Source organism: Sciurus vulgaris (genome assembly GCF_902686455.1).
Source record: "Sciurus vulgaris genome assembly, chromosome: 15".
Taxonomy (NCBI): domain Eukaryota; kingdom Metazoa; phylum Chordata; class Mammalia; order Rodentia; family Sciuridae; genus Sciurus; species Sciurus vulgaris.
Window position 1 is genome coordinate 83,752,923 of NC_136476.1, and position 23,550 is coordinate 83,776,472.

The 23,550-nt window shown below is 50.9% G+C and overlaps 1 protein-coding gene and 1 long non-coding RNA gene across 2 annotated transcripts in view; one reads left to right on the plus strand and one right to left on the minus strand.

The window, feature by feature from the left end:
• LOC306645526 overlaps window positions 1-23,550 on the minus strand; it is a 187,121-nt gene that overhangs the window by 33,981 nt on the left and 129,590 nt on the right. The window lies entirely within an intron of this gene.
• CERCAM (cerebral endothelial cell adhesion molecule) lies at window positions 453-11,379 on the plus strand. Its single transcript, XM_079113448.1, is given in 15 exon segments — window positions 453-1,147; window positions 2,724-2,834; window positions 3,008-3,125; window positions 3,643-3,777; window positions 3,913-4,117; window positions 5,686-5,805; window positions 6,124-6,200; window position 6,283; window positions 6,286-6,309; window positions 6,312-6,387; window positions 7,296-7,428; window positions 9,563-9,690; window positions 9,855-10,058; window positions 10,402-10,654; window positions 10,888-11,379. Coding segments are annotated over 14 exon segments (1,782 nt in total). The 5' UTR covers window positions 453-950; the 3' UTR covers window positions 10,888-11,379.

Consider the following 23,550-nt stretch of genomic DNA (forward strand, 5'->3'; position numbering starts at 1 on the left):
CAAAGAGCTTCGAGTGCATTCATTCTTTCAAGGAAACTGTCATCAGCTGCAGGGCGCTGGTAATCAGACCCAGGGCTTCCGCACTCCAGGCAAGTAAGTACTCGACTACTAAGCTACATCCCCAGCTCTCCTCAGCCGGTTTTACCATTCAGGATCCTTGAGGTTCCTGTCCCTTTCCCAGAGGAGGAGACTGGAGACTCCTTTCCATCCCAGCAGGGTCCTAGGATCTGGCTTTGCCCCAGGGGAGGCTGTATCTCCTGCTTTCAAAGGGGGCTGGATGTTGCCCCTTACTAGACTCAGTCTGAGTGACCTTTGCACTCTTAAGGAGCAGAAGCAGTGCTGGTGCCGGCGACCGCGGCGAGGACGGTGACACGCCGGGATGCCAGGCGCGGACCGCGGCGGGAAAGCGCGCCCAGGTCAGGGGGACTCGGTCCCCGCCCCTCAAGCAGAGGCTTCCTGTTGGGCCCACGCGTCGCCTCGCGCTTCTGCGAAGTTCTCTCCTGACCCGCCAGAGGGCGCCCGGGATGGAGGAGGAGAGGCAGCGGGGGCGTCCCGGGAATGCTGCGCTCAGTGGGTCCCGCCGCGTGGGGTGCGGCTGAGGTCCATGCGTCGGCCCGACGGCCAGGGAACCGGGATTCAGGGGCTGAACGCTCAGGGAACGGGCGTTCTCCGACACCGGGCCGGCTCCAGTGCGGTCACCCCGGACCCTCTCTGTCCCCTTTCGCCCCTCGGGCGGGCCTGCTGACGGGTCGAAACCTGGCCTCGGGTCCCCGCCTTCCAGTGCCCGGGACGAGAGCAGACTGGAGCACCCGGGCGCAAGCGTGGGGAGCGGGCGCCCACTCCGCGGGGGGCGCGCCCCGCCCCCCCCGTCCGCCGCGGCCCCGCCCGCGCCCCAGGCCCCGCCCCTTTTCAGCGGGGGCCGCAGCCGCTGCAGCAGCCGAGCGCCCGCCATGCACCCCGGCCCCGCCGCCCCGCTGCTAGGGCTGCTGCTCCTGCTGGGGCTGCGGCTTGAGGCTGTGGGCGTCGCGGAGCCGCCGCTGCCCACCGTGGTGCTTGCCATCCTGGCTCGCAATGCCGAGCATTCACTGGCCCACTACCTGGGCGCCCTGGAGCGGCTGGACTACCCCCGGGCCAGGCTGGCCCTCTGGTGAGAGACCCGGGCGCGGGCACCCCTGGGCATCTAACCCCCAGCCTCGCGGTTCAACCCCGTCCAGACGCAACCAGACCGGCCCCTCACGACCCTGAGCACCCCCCAGGACCTCTGTCACTCTGGGGGACCGCATAGGCCTCTGAGGCCACAGGTCGACCCTGGGACACTCACCCCTCCTTCTGGCGCCCTGCTTCTCCTCTTGGGGCCTCTCCTGAATGTAATTTGGGTCCGGCCCTCCTTGCCCCAGCCCACAGAGCCTGAATTGAACCCCAGTGGGACCTGTAGTCGCTTGACTTGGGGTGGAGTGGACAGGAACCTCTGGAGTCCCCTGGAACTTAATGTGGCAGGGACCAGCCAGGCTGGAGGTTCCTGGGAAGCAGATGGGGTTGAGTCAGCCCTGGGCCTCATACTGTGGAGAGTCAGGCTGGCTCCCTTCCAGCCTTTCTGGGTAGAGGGGTATGTCCTACCAGCCAAGGGCAGCATCCCCCTCCAGGGATCCTCCTTCTGGTATCCCCATAGGGCAGCGTTGGGATCAGGGGCCACAGCCCCCAGTTTATAAACCAGAACAGGGAGGAGTCCCAAACTGAGGTCAGGGATAAACTGAGAGAAATGACAAACTACCCCTCACAGCAAATCACAGTTGGTCTGGGGGTGGAGTCATGGCCTGCAGAGGCGGCCCACAGTCCCACAGTTTGGGAGTGAGTGAGTTCCCACCCCTATAAGACTTGACACGTTGTTAGTCTTCACTTCTAGGGAATTGGCTTAAAGGGGCAGCATCATTTAAAAGCTTGGCTCTTGGCTAAGTCCCCCACTTCTGGGTATGAGAGCCCTTTCCCCAGGAGACTGGAGGCTGTGCTCCATGGCTGCGGAGTTTGGGCCCATCAGCACTTCTCAGGGACTCTCAGAGCATGGTTTAGTCCCCATTACAACCTGCGGGGCAGGGGACTGGGGGAAGAAGCAGCTCTTTTGTCTAATTCTGATTCAGAGAGGGAAAAGACCTGGCTAGTGGTCACAGTGGTCACAGGGCAAGAAAGGACAGTAACCAGATCATGTGGCAGGTGGGAACCTTTAGGTCATCCTTAAAACTGCATTTGTCTGCAGGGTGCAGCGCTGCACACCTGCACACCCAGCCACTCTGGAGTGAGGCTGAGGCAAGACAACACAAGTTCAAGGCCTACCTTCACAATTTAGTGAGGCCCTGTCTCAAAAAATAGAAGGGGCTGGGGATGTAGTTCAGTGATCAAGCACCCCTGGGCTCAATCCCCAGTCCAGTAAGTAAGTAAGTAAATGAATAAAAACACTCATTTTTAATCTTGGTTATGACATAGGCAGGACAGTTTAAAATTAAAGAGGGAAGATGCAAAGCCCAAAGAGGGACAGGACTTGTGGAGGTCACACAGCAAGTCACAGACTGATGAAAGAGACTTGACCATCCTGCCTTCATTTCCTCTGTTCTAGCACACTTATCTTCCACTGCTCCTAGGAGAGACCAGCCTCAAAGGTGTGGGTGCATCTGAATCAAGGCTGCCTTCTGTGATCGCGCTCCCTCACATTTTTCCTCCTATGTCCCCAGGTGTGCCACAGACCACAACATGGACAACACCACAGAGATGCTGCAGGAGTGGCTGGCAGCCGTGGGCAGTGACTATGCAACTGTGTTCTGGAGGCCCGAAGGGGAGTCCAGGTTGTAATCTGATGGGATGGGTACTGGGGAAGATGGGAAACAGTCACATCCCAGAGGCCAGAAGAGGCAGCCTAGAGCCACAGTCTCCAGGGCAGGGCTCTGTCCACTGCACTTCAGAGAGGGAGTGGCATGGTAACTACCCACGGGAACAGCTCATCTCTTAACTTCCTTAGGCCCTACCCCAATGAAGAGGGTCCCAAGCACTGGACCAAAGAAAGGCACCAGTTTCTGATGGAGTTGAAGCAGGAAGTACTGACTTTTGCCAGGAGCTGGGGTGCTGACTATGTCCTGGTAAGGAATCTTGGCTTGGATTGGGCTTCTGTGGTATCTATCCCTGATAGAAATCTTGATGGACTCAATCCAAGGCTAAATCTTTCAGAGCCAGATCAGATGTTGAGCTTGAATCCCTGTGTTTAAGCTCAGACTGGGTACTAAGCTGGGATCCCAGAGACAGATCCTAAGATATATACTGGGCCTAGATTCCTAGGTAAGTGTCCCAAGTATAACCTGAGCCTGGATCCCTCCCTGGATTAGAGCTCAGAATAAGTCTTTGGATCCATTCCAGATCTCAGATAAGGTTTTTAGATAAACTACTCAGGTCTAATGTCTGGGTCCAGTCTCAAAGCCAGTGCCCGAGACTAGATCCTTGGTTCAGAAACACATCTGGTTAGAACTCTGTGAAGAAACTCCCACTGGATCCTAGAAGCCATTCTGGGTCTCTGACAATCTGGAGGAATTCCTGCTCCATGAGCTCCTTGGGGTCTGCCGCCCAGACAGCCCTGGGACCTGTGAATCCCCCTCCCCAAAGTTTGCAGACACAGACAACATTCTGACCAATAGCCAGACACTGCGACTTCTGGTGGAGAAGGGGCTACCAGTGGTGGCCCCCATGCTGGACTCCCAGACCTACTACTCCAACTTCTGGTGTGGGATCACCCCCCAGGTGAGGTTGGGGAAAGGGTGTCAGCAGGCTGAGGTCCTGGGAGGAGGGACCTGAAGAGCAGAGAGCCTGGAGGCCCTGGGGTCTGTGGGCTGTGGCAGGGGAGCTGCTCACAGCCCAGTGTATCACCTTCCCCAGGGCTACTACCGCCGCACAGCTGAATACTTCCCCACCAAGAACCGCCAGCGCCGGGGCTGCTTCCAGGTCCCCATGGTCCACTCTACCTTCCTGGTGTCCCTGCGGGCTGAGGGGACATCCCAGCTTGCCTTCTACCCACCTCATCCCAACTACACGTGGCCCTTCGATGACATCATTGTCTTCGCCTATGCCTGTCAGGCCGCTGGTGAGCATTCCTTGGAGGCCTCCCTCTGCTTAGCATGCCCTTGCCTACTCCGCCTTTTGTCTTGTTGACTCCTGGTTGCCCTTTGGGTCATGGCCTGTCCTGAATCTGCTGCCCTTCTGGCTGCCCCCATTGCAGCGCTTTCATGTGTTCCTTCCCTAGGCAAATATTTATGGGGCATCTGCCATGTTTGAGGCACTGGGGGAAGAGTGGTGAGTAAACTCAGGCAGTCCTTGCCCCCCAGGAGCCGCCAGTCCAGTTAATCAGAAGACCACACAGTTCAGTGTTCAGTCACAACTGTGACAGGAAGGAGGACTGTACGTGTGTGGTGCTGGGGACTGAACCCAGGGTCTTATATGTGAGAGCTAAGCAAGTGCTCTCATCCTGGACTAACCTCTAGCCCGTGAACTTCTTGAGTATAGGTACTCTAGAAGTACTGAGCTGACCTGGTCAGGGAAGGCCTCCTGGAGGAGGTGAACTTCTGGTCTGTGATCTAAAATATGAGCAGGCAGCCAGGTGCGGTGTACTTCTATAGTCCCAGCTTCAGGAGGCCGAGGAAGGAGGGTCACAAGATCAAGGCCAGCCTCAGCAACTTGGTGAAAATCTGTTGCAAAATAAAATAAAAAGGGCTCAATGTGTAAGTCCCTTGACAGCGGGCAACCCTGGAAGGCTCTACCACTGAGCCACATCCCCAGCCCTTTTTGTTTTTTATTTTGAGACGGAGTCTTGCCAATGGGGTCTTAGGGCCTACGTTGCGGAGTTTGGCCTCAAACTTATACTCCTGCTGTCTCAGCCTCCAGAGTTGCTGGGATGATAGGCACGCACCACTGTACCTGGCTCTGTTACTTTTCTGTTGCTACTGCTGCTTTGATTAGCAGCCACTTCTAATTGGGCAGTGTGTGAAGGAGTTTGGTGGACAGTGGTTTTGTCTCCATCGCTCAGGCTTCTGCATGTGCTTTTACACCCTTGCTCTGGTCAGGCTCTGTGCAGTGCTGGGCAAGGGTTAGCTTCTAAATAGACACCAAGTACCTTAATAATAAAGGTGACAATTTTTTTGTGTGTGGTCCTGGAACTGAACCTTGGGCCTGGTACATGGCTGGCAAGAGCTCTACCACTGAGCTACATCCCCATCTGAAAGGTGGCAGATATTGAAGGGAAAGAAAGGCCACCAGCTCTCAAGCGGAAGACAGTGTGAAGAGGCACTGCAGATGAGGGGGACGCAGCTGGGGTGGGGAGAGGTGGGAATTCAGAGGGTGCAGCCTCAGGGCTCATTGGCATGCCTCGGCTGTGGTCAGGTGGGGCTTTGCCTGCTCCTTCCTCACCCTGACCCCCTGACCCCATCTGACTAGCTCAGCACCACTCCATAGCACAGCCCCGTGCCCCGCAGGCATCCTAGACAGCTCTTTTCAGTGAGCCACCACCCAAGGACTTGTTAGGTGTTGTGCGAGCCAGTTCCACAGGTAGGGAGCCAAGTCCCAGAGAGGACTCATACATTGGCTTCCTGGCGAGGGCTGCATCTGGGGCCTCTCTGTGGGGCCCCAGCTCCAGCACTCCTTGACCTCTCCCTACAGGGGTCTCAGTCCACGTGTGCAATGAGCAACGTTATGGATACATGAACGTGGGGGTGAAATCCCACCAGGGGCTGGAGGACGAGAAGGTCAACTTTATCCACCTGATCTTGGAAGCACTAGGTGAGGCCTGGGGACCTGCCCCGCCCACCGCTGGCTGGCTCCTGCCCTCCCTTGGTACCCCTTTCCTAGGCTTCAGACCCAGGTGCATTGGGCTTGGGGTTCTAGCCTTTCCTCTAGCTTGTCCTGTGGCTCTGAGCAAGCCCCTTCTCCCGTGGCCTGCCTTCCTGTGTCTGCTATGGGGCAGGCAGATCCTGTTCTCAGCCTTTTCTGACCAGTCTTCTGTTGAGGGGGCAGGGATGGGGTTGGAGCCCAGGACTGCAGGGCGGCTGCTACCGGGAGTGGGTAAGGACTCGTGGTCAGGGCCACTTCCCTTTGCAGTGGATGGGCCTCGCATGCAGGCCTCAGCTCACGTGTCGCGGCCCCCGAAGAGGCCCAGCAAGATGGGTTTTGATGAGGTATATCTCCCAACCTGGGGGGTTTGGGGGATGGGGTGATGGCCTCTCTCCTCCCCATGGTTCACCACACTGTCCCTTCCAGGTCTTGTCATCAGCCTGGCTCGCAGGCCCACCGCCGTGAGCGCATGCTGAGCTCGCTCTGGGAGATGGAGATCTCTGGGCGGGTGGTGGACGCTGTGGACGGCAGGTGAGGCTTCCTGGGGATGGGGCCCACGGGACAGTGTAGTCCATCTCTGAGCCCTTAAGTGGGTAAAGCAGATGAGTTGAATAAGTTGCCTGTTCCAGGAAGGATCTAAGTAGGGCCTGAGTAATACTGTCTTAGGGAATTCTGGGGCAGACAGATGCAGGACAGGACACCCTCCCTCAACCTACCAGTGTGGGGAGGAGGTGCAGTGGCTAAGGCTGCAGGCCTGGGTCCTGACTGCCACTTTGCAGCTCCGTGACCTTGGGAAGCTTGCCCCACCTCTCTACCCTGTTGTGTAAATGGCAGACAGTCAGCCTGGCTCTTACTGTTCTGCAAGGGTCCAGTGAAGATCAGCCAGAGCTCAACACCTCTTAGTGCTGTAGCAAGTCAGGTGTCCTGGATACCATTCCTCTGGTAAGTCTCTGATGGGCAGGGGTGGGCGTAGGCCAGCATATCCTCAGGGAATGTCAAGGCCAGGTTCCCCTAGCCAGCAGGGCCATGTGGCCCGTATGCCTGTCACTGTTTCAAGCCTCCAACTCTTTTTTCCTTCAGTGCTAGGATGGAACCCAGACTCTCACGCATACTAGGCCAGTGCTTTAGCACTGTGCTGTGTGCCCAGCCCACCCCTAGCGCTTCTGACTGCAGGGTGTCCATCCTTTGCTTGGGCATCTGCCCAAGAAGTTGCTGCCATGTTGCTCATATTCACCCTAGGGTGCTTCCCCTCAAGGGGCTCCCTCTGTGGGAACTCAGGACCTCCTGGGGTGACTGGTTCCCCCCACTCACTGACAGCTTCAGACCACAGAAAGGAGTTACAAGACTTAAACCTTTGAACTAGACTCCGGTGTGACTGTCACCAACCAGGAGGGGTCTCTGGCTGGCACCTGTCACTCCATTATACCTGTGTCCCACAGGCTGCTCAATAGCAGTATCCTCAGGAACCTTGGCGTGGACCTGCTTCCTGGCTACCAGGACCCCTACTCAGGTCGCACGCTGACCAAGGGTGAGGTGGGCTGCTTCCTCAGCCACTACTCCATCTGGGAAGAGGTGAGGATTCCTGCCTTCTGGGCTACGCCCTTCAGGGATAGCAGGGGCTGACTTGTCCTAGTCATGACTGGCCAGCACTGAGGTGTGGGCAGGTAGATGAGTGAATGAATGCATCACAAAGACCTGGCCAGAGCGCCAGACTTCTCTGTGTCCGTGGAGGGTGCCCTGGTTCACTCCAGTCTCTACCTACCGACTGTCTGCTGTGTGCTAGCAATATTCTGTTCTAGAAACACAGAGGAGAACAAGAAAAATGCACATGTGTCTGCTTCCTGCAAGATGGGGATCTGCCTGGGGCCTCAGGGACCAGAGAGAGGGGCACAGAAAGAACCAAGCTTGCAGTGGAGAGGAGAGGTGCAGGCTGTCCCCACAGAGGGGACAGATGGGACTGGCCCCATCTGTGCCCAGAGTGTCCTGGGGGGCTCACCATTGAGGGGCAGCAGAGGAAACTGTGGTAAAGGCCCTGATAAAGGAACAGAAAGCAGAAATCCTGGGATGTGGCCCTTGCTCATCATTGGGAGGCTTCAGCCAGGAGTAGGGGTTGGGTGCACAAGGGCCATGAAGTTCAAAGAACAGTAGTGGAGAGAGCAGGCTGGGCCCTCCAAGGGGCACCTCCAGGAGATGGTGTGCACATTTTTTCCGTGTTTTAATTTTCATTTGTTTTGTTTTTGTAGTGCTAGAAATTGAACCCAGGGACGCTCTACCACTGAGCTATGTCCCCATACCTTTTTATTCTTATTTATTTTTGAGACAGAGTCCTCTGTAAGTTGCTCAGACTTTTTTTAAAATTTTTATTGTAAACAAATGGGATACATATTGTTTGTTTGTACATAAAGTAAAGGCATACCATTTGCGTAATCATACATTTACATAGGGTAATGATGTTTGATTCATTCTGTTATTTTTTTCCTTCCCCCCCTACCCCTTCCACCCCTCTTTTCACTCTATACAGTCCCTCCTTCCTCCATTCTTGCCCCCCTCCCACCCCCCATTATGTGTCATCAGCCGCTTATCAGTGAGATCATTCGCCTTTTGGATTTTTGAGATTGGCTTATCTCACTTAGCATGATATTCTCCAATTTCATCATTTGCCTGCAAATGCCATAATTTTATTATTCTTTATAGCTGAGTAATATCATTGTATATATATATATACCACAGTTTCTTATCCATTCATCAATTGAAGGACATCTAGTTGGTTCCACAGTCTGGCTATTGTGAATTGAGCAGCTATGAACATTGATGTGGCTGTATCTCTGTAGTATGCTGATTTTAAGTCCTTTGGGTATAGGCCGAGGAGTGGGATAGCTGGGTCAAATGGTAGGTCCATTCCAAGTTTTCTAAGGAATCTCCACACTGCTTTCCAGAGTGGCTGCACTAATTTGCAGCCCCATCAGCAATGTATGAATGGCCTCAAAATTTAAACCTCCTGCCTCAGCCTTCTGAGTAGCTAGGATTAAAGAGGTGAACCACTGCACCTGATTTCTTGTTTTACTTTCTTCTATAGCCAAAATATATATGTGTGATCTTACGTTTATATTTATGTTGATTTTTACCGTCTCTTAACAAATCGAAGGATAACATGGCTCATCATTTACTGAGCTGATTTTGTATCTTTTCACATTTCCAAAGTTACAGCAATTATTTTTTCTTTGCAATGTTGGGGACTGGGGTCTCCCCTCGCCCCCATCCAGCCCAGTTTCCTCTGGAAGCTCAGGAAGCTGAAGAGAAGAGCCAGGTCCTGGAGCCCAGCAGTTGATGTCTGCTCTGTGCCTTTGGCTGGGCATTTCCCTGCCTTCCTGCCATGGGGGGTCATGTCTCCTACCTCCTGGGTGTCACTGGAGGGAATAAATGGTTAGCACTGGCCCCTGCGATATAACAGAGCTCGGTGACTACAGCAAGTACGGTGATTGCCATCATACTTATTTTTGGACAACTAGGCTGGGGGCCTGGAGTGCCCTGAGTACGAGAGTGAGAAATTTTATTCCCTCAGCAGTGGCAGCCCCAGCAGGCTCGGGAGTCGCTGTGTGCGCCTTGGGATGTAACTAAGGAAGGCAGAATCTGTTGGCTTTAGGCAGGTGGGAGGCAGGAGCTCAAATCTGCAGAGCCATCTCCCGACCTCCACCATGTACCACAGGTGGTGGCCAGGGGTTTGGCCCGGGTCCTGGTGTTCGAGGACGACGTGCGCTTTCTAAGCAACTTCCGGGGACGACTGAAGCAGCTGATGGAGGAGGTGGAGGCCCAGAAGCTTCCGTGGGACCTCATGTAGGCAGCCTGCACCCCAGGAGAAAGGGAGATGGCTGGCTACTTCCTGCTTGAAGTCCTGGCCATCTTCCATCCCTGAACCTGGCCCTCAGGGAGAGGGCTGAGAGGGGCCTGTGACACCCCAGGACCTACAATGGCTTCTGGGGCCCTTGATTCACTTGCAGCTACCTCGGCCGAAAGCAGGTAAACCCTGAGGAGGAAGTGGCTGTGGAGGGACTGCCGGGCCTGGTGGTGGCCGGCTACTCCTATTGGACACTGGCGTACACCCTGAGCCTGGCGGGTGCCCGCAAGCTGCTGGCCTCTCAGCCTCTGCGCCGCATGCTGCCTGTAGATGAGTTCCTGCCCATCATGTTTGACCAGCACCCCAAGTGAGACTTGGCTGGGCAGGGGGATGGGCATCCCACCCTGGAGCCTACCTCAATAAGTTCCCTTGCGGGGCGGCTGGGGAGATGGAGCCTGATGAGGCCCAAGTCACCAAATATAGCACAGTAGTCAGGCCCAGCGACTTGTGAATGCCTGGCTGCCCTCATGGTTTTAATCAAATGACTTCCCTGTTGTGAGCCTCAGTTTCCTTATATGGAAAATGGGAATGATAGAAGTCCTACTCCTCAGGGCTCCGTGAGGACTAGTAGGGAGTGTGGTGAGGTGATGGGCGGCACCGGGCTGACTGGCGTGGGGTCTGACCCACCGAACTGTCTTCCTGCTTCACAGTGAGCAGTACAAGGCACACTTCTGGCCAAGGGACCTGCAGGCCTTCTCAGCCCAGCCCCTGCTTGCTGCCCCCACCCACTATGCAGGGGATGCTGAGTGGCTCAGTGACACAGAGACGTCCTCTCCTTGGGACGATGACAGTGGCCGCCTTATCAGCTGGACTGGCTCTCAGAAGACCATGCGTGACCCTGTCCTGGACCTGGCTGGCAGCAGTGGGCACAGCCTCTATCCCCTTCCCCGAGATGAGCTCTAGGTGAGGCCCCGCTTGCTGGGCCTGGATGTCCACCTCCTCAGCCCTATTCTCTCTTGTTCAATTGCTGGCTTTGTCTTTGTCGCTGTCTGAGAGAGAGTAGCGCTTTCTCTCTCCCCGTCTCTGCTTTTCTCTGGTGATTGCTCTATACCTGTTGGTGTTCATCTGGCTCAGATTGCATCTGACTCCAGTTCTTTCTGTTTCTGTTCCTGCCTCTTCCACCCCTGTCCCATCAGGTCCGAGCCGTGACTCTAAAGGAGCACATTGGAGCAGAGGATATCGCTGGCAGGAACAGCCCCAAGAAGCCACAAAGCCGGAGAGACCTGGCTCTCCCCTTGGACTTGCCCACTCTGCCTCTGGACCAGTCTTAGGTTGGGAGAAACCACTCTGAAATGGATCACAGTCCCCAAAGGCCACTTGGTAAAAGGTTAGGACTCAGAGACGCCTAACCCTGCTGGGTCTGACTCAGAGCCGAGGGTAGAGGGACAGAGGGGGCTCCTCAGCTTTCATTTTCATGCTGGGCAGACCCCTGGAGCCCTGCCCTCCCTAAGGACTCAGCCACTGGACCCCTCTGTCCCTTCGAGCTCCACCTCAGCAGCCTCCCTGCTCAACGCCTGGTTCTCACCAGCAATGGGAAGTTCAGGGAGGTGAGAGGTAGATCCTTGCAGACCTGACGTGCAGCCCACAGAAACCTCAATAAAAGCCAGGTGTACTTGCACTTTGAACTTTTAAACTGATGGCTGAACCTCCGCATCTCAGCTGGCCTGGCAGGAAGGCGTTTGCTCTCTAGGGATGAGCACGTGGAGGAAGAGGGGAGGCAGCCGGAGGACGAGTCAGGCTGCCTGGCATGGCCTCCTTGCTGTGTCCTCGGGCAAGGGCCACCCCTCCTGGGCCTGAGGGTGGGAAGAGAAGCATCTCGTGGGCTGGGTAGGTGTGAAGTGCTGGGCAGTGGGTGCTCACCTAATGGGGCTGTCCTGGCTGTCACTGACGTCGTCACTCGCCCTGCCTTGCTGGTGATCATGGTGGACCCAGGCCAGACAGAGAGCTGCTGGTTCCAGGTGCTCTCTAACTACTCCTGCTCTTTGGAGTTCATTGAAGAGAACCATGGTTCACCTCTGGTCCTGACCGTGGTATCGCCAGAGGGCGCCAGATTCGAGACCCTGGACCATAAGGGCCAGGATGCCCTCTGCTGGTGTGGGGTTGACAACCTGCAAGGGAGGGCAGGGCATTGGAGCCTGGCCCCTGTGCAGGGTAGCCCCCAGCATCAGCTACAGGTGCTGCTCTTCTGCTTGGAAACTGCTGCCTTCCCTTCCCTCATCGGTACGGCATGCGGCTGGGCCTGGGGCCTGCAGCTGTCTCCAAGGCCTGCACTCCAGGGGAAGCGGGAGGGGGAAATCCCTTTGCCTCGTGGGTGGCTGGCTGCCTTGGCCTCTGTCAGCACAGGACCACACCCTTGGTATCTTCAGGCTCCCTTCTTCAGAGGAGCCCCTGCCCTGTTCCTCTTCCATGTCTGCCCCACTTGGTGGTGTGAGCACCCCATCCTGGCAAAGTCCAGCAGACACCTCCATGGTTGGGCTGTCCCTGGGCTCTGTCCTGGGGCAGGGATCCAGGACTTGGCATGACTGTGAGAACAGCTTTGGGACAGAGCTGGGGGCTTGGTGCCTAGTTTCTTCCTAAAAGGAAAGCCATTGATCCTGAATGGCTATGACCCTGGGCAGGTCACTTCCTCAGGTGTTCCTTTCATTCAGTGAACACTGGTTGAGGCCTTCCTGGGAGCCAGGACCAGGCACTTGGGGTACAAAAATGGACTGGGTGTGTGACTCTGGTATAGTGCCCTCGCTTGCACAAGGCCCTGGGTTCAGTCCTAGCACCCCCAAAACACACAGGAACAAACAAAACACTCCTGACCTTGTGGAGCTGACATCCCAGCGAGGAGGACAGACACACCAGTAAGGAAATATGAGAGGCTCTTAGTGCTACAGAGGAAGAGAAGGAGGGAAGAGGTAAATAACATGGGCAAGCCACACAGAGATCCAAAGGAAGGCAGAGCAGGCCAGGGGACAGATCCAAAAGGTCCTGAGCAGGGCAGGATCTGCGGCCTGAAAGACAGTGAAGAGGCTGTGTGGCTGGAGCACAATGGGAAGAGGACCCAAGATCAGGTCAGCCAGGGCCTTGAGGCCAGGTTGGCTTGACTCTGAGATGGAGCCACTAGAGCTGAGGGCAGAGAAGACTTGATCTCACTAATGCACGTTAGCCTGTCACAGTTTTGCCCGAGCACCCAGTGAACTGTGGGTGGGTCCAGGGAGACCCACGAGGAACCAGGGGCAGTAATTCAGGTGAGACACAAGATGCCTCAGAGCAGGAGGTAGCAGTGGAGTTGGTGAGGGGCAGAGTGACAGAGTTCCAAGAGGAGAGACCTGGGAGGAGGAAGATAAGGGTCTTGACTGGAATTATTGGAAGAATGGAACTTCCATGAACTGAAATGGGAAAGCGCAAGGGTGGGACTGGTTTGGGGCAGATCAAAAGCTCAGCTGGAGTTGTGGCTCAGTGGTAGAGTGCTGGCCTGGCATGTGTGAAGCCCTGGGTTTGACATTCAGCACCACATAAAAGTAAATAAAATAAAGATCCACTGACAACTAAAAAAAAAAAAAAAATGTATATATATATATATAACTCAGGTGCCTAATTTGAGATCCAGGTGGGGATGTCAAGTAGTAGTTGGATACATTAAGTCTGGGATTCAGGGGACCAGTCTGGGCTGGAGAGAGAAACTTAGAACCTTCTATACCGGACCAGAAGTCTGGACCCAACTGTACATTCCCCCATCGGTTTCTTGGGCAGTGGGCTGTTAAAGTGCAGATTCCTGGCCCTCCCAGCCTTCCAAAGGTACCAGTTCAGTTGACTGTGGGTGATCAGGACCTCCACGGGCAATTCTCAAGGGCTGCCAGCATTGGGAGCTGCTGCTGAGAAGCTTACTGTGTCTGGCATGTTCTTTTTTTTTTTTCTTTTTTGAAAATTTTTTAGTAGTAGGTGAACACAATATCTTTATTTTATTTATTTATATGTGGTGCTGAGGATTGAACCCAGTGCCTCATGTGCTCCGTGAGTGTTCTACTGCTGAGCCACAACCCCAGCCCCTGGCATGTTCTTTTTTTTTTTTTTTTTTTTTCCCCCCCTTTTTTTTTTGCAGTGCTGGGGATGGGACCCAGGGCCTGGGCACATGCTCTCCCCCTGCACTCTACACTCCAGCTCCACAGATCTATGGTTTTGCCTTTTCCAAGCTGTCATACGTATGGGATTACACAGTATGTGAACTGTCAAGTTCATCTTTTTATCTGGCATGATGCTTTTGAGATTTCTGTTTGAGGATTTAATTTCTTTTTATGGCTGAGTAGTAGTCCATTATATGGCTGCACCACAAATTATTTATTCATTTATCATTGTTAGATGTTTGGGTTTTTTCCATTTGAGGGTTTTATGAATAAAGATACTATAAATATTTGGGCACACATAAGTCTCTGTAAGAACCTGATCTTTGGGCTGGGGAGATAGCTTAGTTGGTAGAGTGCTCGCCTTGCAAGCACAGGGCCCTGGGTTCAATCCCCAGCACTGCAAAAAAAAAAAAAAAAAAAAAAAAAGAACCTAATTTTTAATTTCTAGGAGAGAGATGGTCAGGCCAAAAGTGAGTGTTAAGTTCATAATACATCACCAAATGTTTTGGATTTTTTTTTCAAGTATTAGGGATTTAGTCCAGGATTTTAAGAATGCTAAGCAAGTGCTCTACCAAACTGCATCCCCCCTTTTTGAATTTTTTTAGTTGTCAATGGACCTTTTAAAAATTTTATTTATTTATATGTGGTGCTGAGTATCAAACCCAGGGCCTCACCCATGCCAAGCAAGCCCTCTACCACTGAGCCACAACTCCAACCTCACTACATCTCCCTTTAAAATTTTTTTTTTTAGTTTGAGACAGGATCTTGTTAAGATACCTAGGCTGACCTTCAACTTGCAGTCTTTCTAACAGCTCCCAAGTACCTTGGATCACTGTGCCTGACTCCTGTTCGGTTTTTTTTTTTTTTTTTTTTTTTTTTTTTTTGGTACCAGGCATTGAACCAAGGAGCGCCTTACCACTGAGCCACATCCCCAGCCCTTTTTATATTTTTTTTATTTATTTATTTTTTATTTTTTTTGCGGTACTGGGGATCAAACTCAGGGCCTTGTGCTTGCAAGGCAAGCACTCTACCAGCTGAGCTATCTCCCCAGCCCTATATTTTATTTTGAGACAGGGTCTCCCTAAATTGCTGAGGCTGGCTTTGAACTTGTGATCCTCCTGCCTCAGCCTCCCTAGCTGCTGGGATTACAGGCATACGCCACCACACCTGACTGGAAATCTTTTAAAATCTCTTTGGCTGGGCTTGGTGACACACACCTGTACTCTCAGTGATTCAGGAGGTTGAGGCAGGAGAATTGCAAATTCAAGGCCATCCTCAACAACTTAGTGAGGCTCTAAGCAATTTAGACTCTATATCAAATAGAAAGGGCTGGGAACATAGTTCAGTGGTAAAGTGCCCCTGGGGTTGTGGCTCAGTGGTAGAGTGCTTGCCTAGCATGAGTGAGGCCCTGGTTCAAACTTCAGCACCACATAAAAATAAAATAAAGGTATTTTTTTAAAAAAATATTTAGATGATGGTTTTTCTAAAAATCTGCTTCCTGATGTCTGGAATCCTTTCTTGTACACTCAATATTGTAAGTGCCCTAGTCCTCCCTGTCTGCTGCAGTGTAAGAATCATCTGCCCCTTTACTAAGTAACCCCAAACCACTGAATTTTCCAAGTTCCTTGATCTGCTTCTAAAGTTATTTTGCTTCATCCCTCTCTGTGAAGTTGCCAGGATAAAGAAGGTGGGTGCAGGGGTTGTGGCTCAGTGGTAGAGTGGCTTGCCTAGCATGAGCAAGGCCCTGGGTTCCCCAGCACCACAAACAAAACAAAACTCTAGAGTGGGAGTCTACAGGGTTAAAGTTCTGCTGCCTCATGCAACCTGTGTGACCTTGGGATGTTACTTAGCCTCTCTGAAATTTCATTTTCCCGTGTGTTATTGGGGACAATACTGCCTTGCAGTGGAAAGTAATGCATAGTGATTGTTATTTTATCATTTGGTCTGGGATTGCCCTAGAGCCATGAGTGAGGATGATTTCTGCTGCAGAGGACCAAGAAGCACAACTCAGGCTGGCTTAACCAATAAGGATGTGTGCATAAGTGTTTCCCGAAGATCCATATATGAAAGACTTGGTTGCCGCCCTGTAGCACTATTGTGAGGTGGTGGAACCTTTAAGAGGTAGAGCCTAGAGGGAGGTTTTCTTGTCATTGGAGGCATGCCCTTGAAGAGGATGTTGGGACCCCAACCCCTTCCTGTCTCTTTCATGTCATGGCCATGAGATGACCAGTTTGCCAAGCACTACTGCCATGAGATACTGTCTCACCACACACCCAAAGCAATAGGCCAAAGAGATCATGGAATGAAACCTCTGAAACCCTGAGTCAAAATACTCTCCCCAATTTTTTTTTTTTTTTTTTTTTTTGGCAGTGCTAAGGATGAAACCCAGGACTTTACACATCCCAGTCAAGTGCCCTACCACTGAGCTACAACCCCAGCCCTTTAAGTTGATTATCTCAGGTATTTTGTTATAGTAATAGAAAGCTGACTAACACAACATGTATTGTCTACCCTAAGTTTCCATAAGTGAAGTGAGCTTTGGGGTTGGTTTAATCTCTGTTCCTTTGTGTCTTTTTGGCCCATGTATTGGCTTATCCTCAGGTTGATGGAAAGATGGCTGCTGCCATTCCCAGTGTCCTATCCTGAACCAGAAATACATCCAGTAGAAAGAAGGTGACTTCTTTAGGATCTCCCAGAAAGAACTCTGCATAGCTCCCCACATTGGCCCAAGTTGAGTCTCATGCCCTACATTTCTGAATCAATTGTTGACAATTACAGATAGAGGGTAGGATTTTCCTCAGGCCAACCAGACCCATTTTCAGAGCCTGTGATGGCTTGCATAAAGCAGGGTCTGAGGTCACATCCTTGTTCCTGTGAGCAGTGAACATGTTGTGCTGATGAGCTGGCATGACCACAGTGGTATTCCACAACCTGGATGTCCATTTAAGCAGTCAGTTGCAGGGTTCACCACTGCCTATCCTGGACAGAGGACCTTGGACCTCTATTCTTGCTGGAGAGGTTCTGGTCCCATGAGCCCCAAATGCAGCACCTGCAGCCCCAACTGAAGCTGGTCTATGGTGGAGAAGACTGCTGTGCATATCTCCCCAGATTCATCTTCACGAAGCCCTGATATCCCTGTCTCTTATGGCTCACCTGTCCTTTTAGTATTTCCAGTACTGAGGATTGAGTCCAAAAGTGCTCTACCACTGAGAAACATCCCCAGTCCTTTTTTAAAAATATACTTTTTTAGTTGTTGATGTACTTTTATTTTATTCATTTATAGCTAAACAAAAGGAAAAGAGAGTGAGAAAAGTAAAGAAATAAAAACTTAAAATTTTTCAAAGGAGAAAAAAGAAAATCTACACTATAACAGTTATATTGTATTCAAACCTCCCAGTCTTCAGTAGCCTGATGCATGAGAGGTACCTGACAATGAACTTCCAGTCTCCAGCAGGCGTCTCAGGATGGGATTTGCCCCATCTAAAGATGGGAGCTACGGCTTTCAGGATAATCCAAAATGGCCATTCTGCCTTCCAAATGTGTTGGCAAATGGGGAGCTGCAGCTCAGGGTGTGGGCATGGTCGGGCAGGGGTCCTGGAGGTGGGGAGCAGTCAGTCGATGTGAGAGTCCCGGAGGTAGGGATTGATTGGTCAGGCTGAGGGATCCTGGAGAAGGGTCTCAGTCAGTCTGGCCAGGGGTCCTACAAGTCCTGGCTGTTGTCTCAAAATGGCGGCAGCCACATGTAACCAAATCTGCAGTTACTGTGACAGTGAATTTCCAGGCAACAGCAGGCAGCGGGTGCTCCACTGGTGGTCTGTGGTCAGTCTGCTCACTGCTGTAGGGCAATTAGGAGGTGAACCTCGGACGGTGGGTGATGGGTAGGTGAAAGGCGATGGACAGGCAAGCGGCAGACAAATTGCGAATGGTAGGCACCAGACAGTGAGCAATCAAGAAACAGATATCCTCTGCTTGAAACTGAGTTATGGGGGCTGGGGAGATAGCTCAGTCGGTAGAGTGCTTGCCTTGTCAGCACAAGGCCCTGGGTTCGATCCCCAGCACCAAAAAAAAAAAAAAAAAAAACCTGAGTTATGGAGCCTATTTTATTTATTTATTTATATGCAGTGCTGAGACTTGAACAAACCCAGTGTCTCACACATGTGAGGAAAGCGCTCTACCACTGAGCTACAATCCCAACCCCACCCCAGCCCTTTTTAAAAGAGAATTATTTTGAGACAGGGTCTTGCTAAGTTGCCCAGGCTCATTTTGAATGTGCAGTCCTCCTGCCTCAACCTTTTGGATTGCTGAGACTACAGGTGTGAGCCATCATGCCCATCTGCATCTTGACAGCTTTAACCATCTATGAATGTTCTGCAAATTAGAGCTTTAGCCTTATTCTGAAATAATAGACATGGACGAGTTGACCTTCAATTAAAAATCCACTTGTAAATTTTTAATTGGTCAATTAATAAAGGAAAGAGTTGTTCAAGTCTTAAAATATAATTTCAATTTAGTGGGTTTGTTTGTTTGTTTTGCAGTACTGGGGTTTAAACCCATGGGCACTCTACTCCCAAGGTGCGCTCCCAGCCCTTTTCATTTTTATTTATTTTTTTGGTGGTGCTGGGGCTTGAACTCAGGGCCTCACACATCCTAGACAAGCACTTTTCTGTTGAGTTACATCCCCAGTCCTTGTTTCTATATTGAGACAGGTCTTGCTAACTTGCCCAGGCTGACCTCGAACTTTCAGTCCTCCCCAGTTGCTGGGACTATAGGTGCATGCCACTGCGCTCGGCCCAGTTCCTTCTCAGTTACCTAGACGCTGTGCACATACTTTGTTTTTCAATGTATACTTTAAGAACTGCCATCTCCCTCCTGACTGAGTGCTTCCAATTTAACAGGTTCCCCCTACCCCCCAAGTCAGAACCACTGTGTGCTAGCCAAGAGTCAAGAGGCTTTCTAATAAGTAAATGGCAATAACTTTTGGGTATTGGCTGTTTGGTAACTATCTTGCCTCCTCGGGGAACTTTTTGTCTCCTTGTTTCTTGACCAAATTGTAGATGCTGGAAAAGGGCCCTCTCTGGAGAAGGACAGTGTCCGCAGAGCTTGGTGTGGTTTTGCTAGCCATAGATGGATCATAGGGTCTGATCTGAGTTTTGTCTTGCCTTGTCTGTTCCGTGACTTTAGACAAGTGACCTGACCTTTTTCTAGCCTCAGTTTTCTGTTCTATAAAGTGGGATGAGTACTCATGCCAGCCTACTAGGGTACAGTGGGGATTCATGGAGCTATTGCAGGTGGGCACAGCACCTGGCACAGAGGGAGTGCTCCATCATTGGGTGCAAGCCCCCAGGTGACACTTGAGATAATAACAGAGTGCATCCAGATGGACTTGGGAGGTTAGCCTGGGTCAGAAGAAAGAGAAGGACCTCTGAAAATGACGGTCTAACTTCCATTTTCAGTTCCATGACTTAATTATATCTGATCTTGTACTAGGTCCTTCTACTCCCAGAACCTCAGTGTCTTCCTCTGTAAAATAGAAGGAGCATGACTTCTATTAGATTTGCCTTCTAAGATCCCTCCCTAATGGTCTGGAATGTGTTTCTCAAACTTGATTTCCCGAGAAAACTTGTTTGACGGCTTGCTGGTTCCCAACTCCAGAGTTTCTCAGTTGGTCTGGGCTGGAGTCAGAGAATTTGTATTTCTAACAAGTTCCCTGATGATTCACTGTTGGTCCAGGGACCTCCCTTTGAGAACCCCTGATTGCGGAACGTAGTACCAGCACTGAACCCAGTGTTCAGCCAGTTTCAGAGGCTCAGGATCGGTGAGGGGTAGTTCAGAGACTCCAAGACATGCAAGCCATGGTGGGGCCTGGGAGAATTCTCTCTCCTAGCTGCTCCCAAGACTTGAAACCTCTCAAGACACCTGAAAGAAAAAAACCTGATTCTTGGTAGCAGGGTCCTTTTTCCCCAGGGCAGTGCTGGTGCGATTGCATCAGGGCCTTGGAGGAGTTGTTCCTGCATGGAAACAACAGATAATCAGGCCCTTGGGCAAAGGAAAAGGCTGGATCCCGAGCCTGGAGAGTCCTGCAGGCTGGGGCCTAGTGCTGGAGCTGACAACTCCTCCCTCACCTGTGGCAACTTCTAACTAGCGAGAGAAGCCCCTGTTCATTGTGTGAATTTAGAAAAACAGAAGTAGGAAAACCAGGGCTGGGGTCGTGGTTCAGTGGGAGAGCGCTTGCCTGGCATGTGTAAGGCACTGGGTTGGAGCCTCAGCACTACGTAAAAATAAATAAATAAAGGTATTGTGTCCATCTACAACTAAAAATATTTTTAAAATATTTTAAAACAAAACAAAACCTATGGAGCCCCGGAGATTCTAGGTGGGCGCCGCCGTACCCAGCTCCGTCTCATTTTCATTGGTGCTAGAATAGTGACGTGAATGCATAATCATCAGGCAGCCAGGGTTTTTCATTCTTTGGTAAATATTAGTCATTTTAATTAGGCCTCAGGATTAGACAGGCCTGCGTGCTGGGATTTGGGGTTCATGAGTTCTGTTCCGCTCAACTACCTTTATTCTCAACTGTACCTAACTTCGCGTTTGTACCAGATTCCAGAGAGAAATAATGTATGTAGGATTTAGTGTTACTAATTGATCCTGCTGCACAGCATATGAAGCTTCTTGGTCCACAGGTCTGGACTGTGAAGCCCTCCTTTTGCCTGGAGACGGGGAGCCTGTGAGGACGCCTTTGTTCATTCCAGAGGCTCTCTCCTACCTGGGTTGGTCAGTCCAGGAAAATTCCGAGGAGGAAAACAGGGCTTAAAGGGGATGTTTCTTAGGGTCTAAATCTTTATCCTCCTGCCTCAGCCTCCTAAGCTGCTGGGGTTACAGGTGTTGGAGCTCTTGGCTCCAGAAATGACTGTGAAACGATCCCAGCCCTCAAAGAATCCATGGTCCAGTGGGGACACTGGGCCAGCCTGCAGCACAGTTAGGGCAACCTTATTAGTGTCGCAATTGCAAAGGCCTCTTCTCTCCACGAGTTCATGTGCCACCTTTGCACCTGTTGTTAAGAATTCCCTCCTTGATTGTCGGTCTGGCAAACTTCTACTCTTCTGTTATGGACTCAACTTTTCCAATACTTGACCTCTAGGAACCACCTCCTGCCCCCAGGAATATTGGGACTTTCCTTTTGTAAAGGAGTGCTGCGGATGGAAGACAGTCTTAAGCATGCTAGGCAGGCACTCTACCATTAAGCTGTACCTCCAGCCACTGAAGCCGGAGATAAAGACAGGCAGTGTAGAATAGGTGATCAGGTCAGGTCGGATCGAAAAAATGCAGGCCAATGAGTCCGGGAAGTTGGAATCCACCCTTGGGAGATTGGAGTGTTCATATCTCCAGAGCCCTTGGACACCATCCCTCCCAAAAAGGTGGTTAATGAGGCAACACCTGAGCAAACAGAGACCTCCTAATCGGCACCCCTGGGCTGCCACTCCTTCCTGCCTAGCACTCCACCGTGGCCCTCCCAGCCCACACACTCGCCCCTGGCCATTCCACCAACATCTCCCAGTCACTCTGCAGGATGAGGGAAATGAACAAGATAAGAGAGGACAATGCAGAACAAAGGAAACTTGAGTCTATAAAAGGGGCAGGGAGGGGCTGGGGGTATAGCTCTGTTGGTAGAGTGCTTGCCTCCCAAGCACAAGGCCCTAGGTTCAATCCCCAGCACCAAAAAACAAAATAAAAGGGGCAGGGCACTGGCACTTCTTGGGATACTAAAATACCAGCCATGGCCCCCTTCTCCCTCCCAGAAGTCTGTGTTACTACCTTTAAATAAGACCTGCTCTCTATGCTTGCCTTGGCGTGCTTCTTTAATGTTCAGACTTCAACATTTGAGTGAGCAGAACTCGTTACTGATAACCGCGGTGGTATCACCACCCCAATTTTTTGACATAAGCATTATGTTACCCAGTCTGGTCCCCTACTCTTGGGCTCACAGCCATCCTCCTGCCTCAGGTTCCAAGACCTCGGTCCTTGTCCCTGGTTCCAATCCAATAACGAGGACATGGTTTTGAGAAAAAGGAAAAAGAAGGTGTATTGCTTTGCTAGCAAAGGAGAAATACAGGGGACTCCTGTCCCGGAGGCTGTGATTCTGCCCATAAGCAGGAACAGGGGACTCTTTAAGAGTGACTTGAAGGCTACATTCCACGTGTTCTCTGTTGGAGTTATAATTCACTCGTTAATTTGGGAGACAGTCAATTCTGTCATCCCCAAAATCTGGATTATTTCATTCTTATGGTGGGTATGCACTTAAGGACAGATAAATCTGCCTAAAATGGCGAAGAAAAGTAATTCTGTTTCCCCTGTGATTAGGGAGGGGGAAGATTAGGGAGGAGCGGGCAGAGAGGAAAAAGAAGAAACATGTCACTTAAAAAACAGGGGCTGGGCCACTTTTTTAGTTTTTAAAGTGGAATGAAATACATGTTAAAAGGCCTACTAGCATCGTACACTGAATTTTACAGCAAGTGCAAGCATGCACCCTTAACTGTTGTGTGGGGTTAGAAAGAGAAGTTTAGTTTTGATGGTGCATGATCTTCACAAGATTTTGATCAATCACACTGAAGAGTAACAGTGTTAGAATTGAGGGAGTACAATTACTTAATTCCTAAGTGTAAGATTTTTTTCCATCTGGCTCCCTCATGTTGGACCAAACCATTCTAGTTACAACCAGGATATTCTGAATCAAAATCTTAATATATGGTGCCCAGCAATTTGAATATATCAAAATGCATTGGATTCTGCAAAGCAAGTGTCAGATTCATGTCCCTATACATAAAGGGTTTTGATGTTCAAAGAAATAATGAAATTGTTCATATTTTTAGTCTGAAATATGGAGACTGAAAAATCCTGAGGACCAGAAACTAGATTTGTGCTTTTTAGTTTGTTTATAAATAGGTGTCAGGATAAATTATAATTTGTTATAGCTTTAATGGCTCTTCCTGAAGTTTATAAGAGGTCAGGGAAATTTTTCAGTTGGATACTTTTAAAACTGGCTTGTCCCTGGTCCTGTGAGGCATGCCTGTGATTCCATTGGCTTGGGAGGCTGAGGAAGGAGGATCTTAAATTCAAAGCCAGCCTCTCAAGAAGAGCAAGAGTAAGGAGATAATAAACAATTTGGTGAGACCCTGTCTAAATAAAATACAAAATAGGGCTGGGGATGTGGCTTAGTGGCCTAGTTCCCCTGAGTTCAATCTCCCGTACCAAAAAAAAAATTTTTAATTGATTGTCCAAGTCTGGGGCTGTGTGTAGCTCAGTGGCAGAGTGCTTCCCTGGTATATTTGAGGCACTGAATTGGATCTTCAGCATCGCATTAAAAAAATAAAGGCATGCTGCCCATCTACAACTACAAAAAAAATTTTTTTAAACTGAATTGTCTGGGTTTGCATCTAAATGTCTGATGGAAAAAGGTGAAAATACAGGCTCTTTATTATGGTCTTTAGAGATTCTAATATGGAACCTGAGACCAAAGAACTGTGCAGGCAATCAGAATTAAGAAACTGATTTCTACCCAACAGCTGCATGACTTTCGAGGCTCAATCTAATTTCCTCATCTTTAAATTTCAGTTAAAATTGCCTACTTGAGCACTTTGTACAAATAAAACGGAAAGCCTAAAAAAAAGAAAAGAAAAGAAAAGAAAA